The sequence below is a fragment of the Portunus trituberculatus genome, chromosome 50, assembly GCF_017591435.1.
Source record: "Portunus trituberculatus isolate SZX2019 chromosome 50, ASM1759143v1, whole genome shotgun sequence".
Lineage (NCBI taxonomy): Eukaryota > Metazoa > Arthropoda > Malacostraca > Decapoda > Portunidae > Portunus > Portunus trituberculatus.
The window spans coordinates 9208889-9215843 of NC_059304.1; the positions used below are offsets into that span (position 1 = coordinate 9208889).

The following is a 6955-nucleotide window of genomic DNA, read 5'->3' on the forward strand; positions in this document are numbered from 1 at the left end:
ACTGGAAGAGCTTAATAACTAACACTAAAGATGTGGTGCTCGTGAAGGAAACACTTCCACCCAGTTCATGTTTATTGCAAGGCCTACACATGCAGACCCCTCTACCACCCCCACCACAACTACTACTATCAAATCAACAATTCATTGGAATGATGCAATAAATCATGTATTGTACCATGCAATTTATATATATATACACCAGGAGCATTCAAACCATAATCTCTCATGCAGCACAGGTAACAAGCGGCGCCTCTCCAAGCACACAGCACACAAGGCGTCCAGCAACTTTCAGCTAAGGGTTTCCGGTAAGTACCTGTAGCCGCGGCTGTGAATAGAAATTCAATGCAGCGTTACGGGTGTTGTCTCGATTCCACATGAGTAATTCTGTCTTCATAACAATACTCTCCTGATCAAATCAATTTGGTGTCTGTTTTAATAAGTCAGTCAGCAACACATGGCTTTTTAAAAAATGTTCCCTGACACAACTGCCGCCACATATACCAGCTAATGCAGTCTGTCAAGCACACGCACTTATTATAAGAAGGGCAACAAATTATGGTGCACGCGGTGTAAGTTGCAATCCTGGTAAGACGTTTACATGATAGTGGTCTTAAAGCTCTGGATACCACGTACTTGATGCTGATCTCCATAACAAAACAAAACAAAATGTGCAAATAAGTGTCACTTGTAAATACTGTGACAGGTGTAGTAAGTTTTAGAGCAGTCGAGTGTAGCATAACGGACTCACACGTAAGCTGTGGTGAGACTTTACTGAACATCGGATCGTTTTAGTCTTCCTCCATGTCCTTTTTCAGCTTAGCCAGGGCGGCGAGTCTCTTGTCCCGCCATTCTCGCCGAGCCTGCACATAATAATACTTATTACGCACTTTCAACACACACCCCATACATACTGCCACATTTAAAACACAATACTTCACCAGTGACATTTCAAGACGGTCTCTTCACCACCATCACCACCACTACCACAACCATCATCACCACGACTCACCTGCAACTGATCCAAGGGCACCATCTTGTCCACCTGGTCGATGAGTTCAGTGCAGTCTTCAGGCTGGAACGACACCGTGTCCGGGAAGGTGCTCGTCACAAAGTCTAAGGAATTACCGTACCGTTCCAAGTAATCATTCATACCTGAGGAGAGATAGACACGGTAAACATTAATACGTCCTGAAAACTGTGTGTGTGTGTGTGTGTGTGTGTGTGTGTGTGTGTGTGTGTGTGTGTGTGTGTGTGTGTGTGTGTGTGTGTGTTTCACTGCTTGATCTGCTGCAGTCTCTGACGAGACAGCCAGACGTTACCCTACGGAACGAACTCAGAGCTCATTATTTCCGATCTTCGGATAGGCCTGAGACCAGGCACACACCACACACCGGGACACCAAGGTCACAACTCCTCGATTTACATCTCGTACCTACTCACTGCTAGGTGAACAGGGGCTACACGTGAAAGGAGACACACCCAAATATCTCCACCCGGCCGGGGAATCGAACCCCGGTCCTCTGGCTTGTGAAGCCAGCGCTCTAACCACTGAGCTACTGTGTGTGTGTGTGTGTGTGTGTGTGTGTGTGTGTGTGTGTGTGTGTGTGTGTGTGTGTGTTTCACTATTTGATCTGCTGCAGTCTCTGACGAGACAGCCAGACGTTACCCTACGGAGCGAGCTTAGAGCTCATTATTTCCGATCTTCGGATAGGCGTGAGACCAGGCACACACCACACACCGGGACAAGGTCACAACTCCTCCATTTACATCCCGTACCTACTCACTGCTAGGTGAACAGGGGCTACACGCGAAAGGAGACACACCCAAATATCTCCTCCCGGCCGTGTGTGTGTGTGTGTGTGTGTGTGTGTGTGTGTGTGTGTGTGTGTGTGTGTGTGTGTGTGTGTGTGTGTGTGTGTGTGTGTGCGTGCGTGTGTGCGTGTGCGTGCGTGCGTGCGTGCGTGCGTGCGTGCGTGCGTGCGTGCGTTTGACATGTGTTAAGTACTTGCTATACCAAGAAAAATCAACCTTCAAGACAACTTTCCCTTGATATGCAGTTTATTTATCCTTGCTTGATGGTTGTTCCCGTTAGTAAGGAACCAGCATGATTCACCTTACCTACTTTATACCTACTTATAAGTTATGTCATCACTATTACTAGGAATACAGAATAAGTTGTACCTATTACCTATCTATGCAGTAGTATAAACATCGATCTGGTTGCAAACTTTCCAATAACAAGCTAGTTAATATGGTAGCTGGCTAAGCTGATCCGGGCAGCAGCGCAACCCTCGGCACCGAACAACCCACTCTCCAGATGACTTAATTCAGTCCTTCGCTTTGGTGACGGCAGCAAGTGGTCGGGTTAGTAACTACTGCTACATATAATCAAAGGCCTCTTACTTACACACCTACAGTAATAGGGAGTTAGGAAGAGCCTATAGAGGTGAAAAGATTAATGGCCAGAGTCTTCACAATTTAATCCCCCACATAAGATCCTGAAGTTGTGTAAAATCATCAAATACTAAGCACAATGAATATGAAAACGCGGCATGGTATTGAAGGGGTTAATTTTGTTTTATACAGGATCACCGACAGACAAGACACAGAATTAAGAAGGAGAATAGGAACAAAAGAACATAAGAAAAGATAAAAGACAAGAACATCGAGAAAAGAGGAAATATAAACAGAGAGAAGAGAAGTGGAGGGAGGGAGAGAGGGTGGGAGAGAGAAGTAGGAAGGGAGGTAAGGTATGGATGAAGGGAGGGAGTGAGGGAGGGAAGCTAAGGGAAAGGGAGAGAGGGAAACAAGAACAAGGATTAAGTAAATAGAGAAAAAATATATAACGAAGAGGAAACAAATACAAAAAAGTGAAACAGGTAAACGAAAACAACAGATGAAGAAAATGAATAAATAAATAAACAGAGAGAAGAGTGAAGAGTAGTGGAAGGAGGGAAGTGAGGGAGGGAGTAGAGGAAGGAGGGAGAGAAAAAAAGTGTAGGGAGGGAAGGAGTGAAGGAGGGAGGAGGGAGGTAGGGAGGAAGGAAGGAGTGAAGAAGGGAGGGAGGAAGGAAGGAAGGCTGTGTAGGGAAAGGAGTTAAGTAGGGAGGGAGGAAGGTAGAGCTAGGTAGGAAGGGAGGGAAGGAAGGAAAGAGGTAAGGGAGGGAAGGAGGCAGGCAGGGAGTGGTGGAGGGAGGGAGGGAGGGATAAAAGGGAGGGAAGTAATGGAGTGATGAAGGAAGGGAGGGAAAGTAAGGAGTGGTATTCAAATCTTGGTGCAGCGGTGAGCCTGATTGGTGCTCTGATTGGTGTAATTTAGATAGGCTGTCAGGGCAAAACTCACACTATCACTATACATTACCTGGCCCTCCCCATGCACTCACTCACTCACTCACTCCCACTCACCCTACCCATTCACCCCTCCCACTCACTCACCCAACCCACTCACCCCTCCCACTCATCCACTCACTCCAGCCCCTCCTCTCACTCACCCACTTTTCCCTTCCAGGTAAAAAAAAAAAAAAAAAAAACGGGACTCGGATACGTCAATCCATTCAGGTACAATAATACGTTTGTGAATGCTTTGCTTTATATATATATATATATATATATATATATATATATATATATATATATATATATATATATATATATATATATATATATATATATATCTGATCTTTACTGTGAAGGTAAAAGCATCTTGTTTGCAGATGGTATGACACTTTACTTGACAGGACCAAACCAAAATCAACTTATCTTGAATGCAAACAGTGAACTTGAAAACTCTATAAATGGTGTCTATGTAACAGACTTACAATCAACACTAAGAAAACTTATTTTATGCTATTTTCTATTAAAAAAGCGTCTAATTTTATCAATTTAAAAATCAATAATAATCATCTTTAAAACTGATAGGATAAGATTTCTTGGTGTAGATTATGACGATTCATTATCATTTAAACCTCACATACATAACCTTTCACTGAAAATATCAAGACACATTGCTCTACTTTATCAAATAAAGAATATTATGCCATCTAATGTACTGAAATCTATATATTATGCTCATATTTCCCCACTGATTACTTACTGTAAACCCATTTGGTGTACAACATACACGACCTTTCTAACCCCCCTAAGATTGCAACTCAAAAAAAATTGTAAGAAAGCGAGTATTTGGCTCATACTAGTCCACTCTTTAAAGAAACAAAAATCCTGAAACTAGATGATATAACTAAACTGGCAATAGCTACACTTATGTATCAATATAAGAATGAAATGCATGATCTTCGCCCACTACTACTACTACTACTACTACTACTACTACTACTACTACCATCACCACCACCACACCACTTACTACAATCACCATCATCATCGGCAGGAGCATCACCAGATAACTCATTACCATTACTATTTTCATTATCACCACCACCTGACGCCACGCACCTCCCAAAACACCCCCAGCCTTCCCTCTCTACCCATCTGGAACCACCCTGCCGCCGCACATTCTTTACTCCTCATCCACATTCCCTTCCACCTCTCATAAACAATCCCTCCGGCCAAAACAAGCGCGTCTCATGCCCTTTATTGCTTTCGAGATCACGGGCAGTTGTTAATGCAGGGAGCCTATGCTTTTATTATTGCTTAATTTACGGAAATCTTTAGGGACTATGATGTTTATTTTTGTTCCTATGGGATTTATTCTTACGGATTTACCTTACTGTGTTAAGAAGGAAAGGTACTCAAAGGTGGACAACGCGCGACGAGTGATGGAAAATGAGGAAGAAGGAAGGGAAGGAACGAGGGACAGGTGAAGGATAGCAAAAGATGGAGAGGTAAAGGAAGGCAACGGAGGTGTGAAGGAAGGCAAGGGAGGTGTGAAGGAAAGCAACGAATAAAGGAAGAGTAAAGGAAAGCAAGGGAAGGAAGGAACGAGGAATGGATGAAGGAAGGCAAAGAAGACGTAAGAGCGAGCGAGCCAGCCAGCCAGTTGAAGGACCCAAGAGAGCCATCACCATTCACCTTCCTTCGTCTTATCTCGTGTGTGTGTGTGTGTGTGTGTGTGTGTGTGTGTGTGTGTGTGTGTGTGTGTGTGTGTGTGTGTGTGTGTGTGCGCGCGCGCGCGTGTGCTAGTGCGTGTGTGAATGCGTGTGTGAGTGCGTTGGAAGAGTTTGACTTGACAATGTGCAAACATCTGATCCATAAGCATTCTAAAAAGTATAGGCCTCATATACTCAATAAATGACAACTGTTGTAACCCGAGAACCAAAAAGAAATTAAACAAGAATGAAAAATGCAAAAGGAAGCGAGAAATAAAGAATAAATGAGGGATGGTAGTAGGTACAGTACATACATATAGATTATAAGAAGTTATCACCATACTGATAAATGAGAGACGAGGTCGAGAACAACAAGATACGATAGGTCATCACAAGACCAACAGAGTCAGAGACTAATAGCAGATTATCGCTAAATTAGATACAAGGGAAGCACTGGAAGCAAATGACGTGGACAAGACGGACAGCTGGCACACCATAGGAAACGCCGCACCCTTGTTCGTAATTAAAGATGAGATTACCAGAGTTACTCGAGAATTAATCTTAAGGCAACCTTAATGGAAAATTATATGCATGATCGAGGTATGGGAAGATAAATATAGTGGCTGGAAAATGGACTTTATGGAAAGTATACAATAAATAACCGTATGATTGACGTAATATGGGAAAATGAATATAGTTACTTTAAAATGAACCTTATTTGAAGTTATAGGAATGTAAATCATAAGAACAAATTAATGGGAACGGAAGTTGGAGCAAAAGGCTGTTCTATATAACGTGTATATCACAAGGTATACATATAATAGACAGGGGTACACAGAAAGTGACAGAAAGACAAGCTAAATAGAGATGTCAGACCTGAGATGGTCAAGACGGCCAAGCCACCAGTAACAACACTAGTCAGTAAAGCCAGACAGTTGTAATGAAGTCAAGAGCAAAATGTTGGTGTTATATATTGACAGAAGAAGATTGGATATGTACAGGATGTGCTTCCTTATTGAAATAAAGTTGTGCAGTTGTAATTAAGAATTTGAACGATAATTACTCCAACTCTACTCTCTGATGCAAGAGTTAACCAGTATCGTCACTCTTTCATCCCTTTCTCTGGTGCAGTGTGGGACTCTCTGCCTGCTTATAACTTTCCATTTCGTGCGCCGAACTTCACGAGAAATGAGTATCGGAACATCTCTGAAAATGAATAGACTCTTATTTTGGAAATCTTCCTTTTATTTGTTTTTAAGCAGTCCATTGCCTTAATAACAAAACAGCAACATCAACAAATAGTAACAAGAACAGCAACAACAATAGTAAAAAAATATAATAATAATAATAATAATAATAATAATAATAATAATAATAATAATAATAAAAATAATTATTCAATTAATGAAATAGATAAATGTGTGTGTGTGTGTGTGTGTGTGTGTGTGTGTGTGTGTGTGTGTGTGTGTGTGTGTGTAATTCACCTCACTCGTCTGATGGTCACCCAGCCAGTCTTCCCCGTTACAGAGCGAGCTCAGAGCTCATAGACCGATCTTCGGGTAGGACTGAGACCACCACACACTCCACACACCGGGAAAGCGAGGCCACAACCCCTCGAGTTACATCCCGTACCTATTTACTCCTAGGTGAACAGGGGCCACACATTAAGAGGCTTGCCCATTTGCCTCGCCGCTTACCGGGACTCGAACCCGGGCCTCTCGATTGTGAGTCGAGCGTGCTAACCACTACACTACGCGGGCGGGCGGGCGGGCGGAGAGAGAGAGAGAGAGAGAGAGAGAGAGAGAGAGAGAGAGAGAGAGAGAGAGAGAGAGAGAGAGAGAGAGAGAGAGAGAGAGAGAGAGAGAGAGAGAGAGACCAGAAGTTTTGCTTTCAGCACGACGAAAAATAAC

General features: G+C 42.9%; 1 protein-coding gene across 4 annotated transcripts in view; it reads right to left on the reverse strand.

The window, feature by feature from the left end:
* Positions 1 to 59: 59 nt before the first annotated feature.
* The window catches only part of LOC123499754 (lambda-crystallin-like), a 32815-nt gene continuing 25919 nt past the window's right edge, over positions 60 to 6955 (reverse strand). For 3 of the 4 annotated variants that reach the window (XM_045248208.1, XM_045248207.1, XM_045248209.1), the window contains 3 exons: positions 1010 to 1152; positions 749 to 860; positions 60 to 325 (listed from right to left, as the gene is read on the reverse strand). In XM_045248208.1, the coding sequence (XP_045104143.1) occupies positions 789 to 860; positions 1010 to 1152 (215 nt within the window). In that variant the 3' untranslated portion in view covers positions 60 to 325; positions 749 to 788. Of the gene's footprint in view, positions 326 to 747; positions 861 to 1009; positions 1153 to 6955 lie in introns of those variants that run through there. The other variant, XM_045248206.1, reaches the window with a different exon arrangement.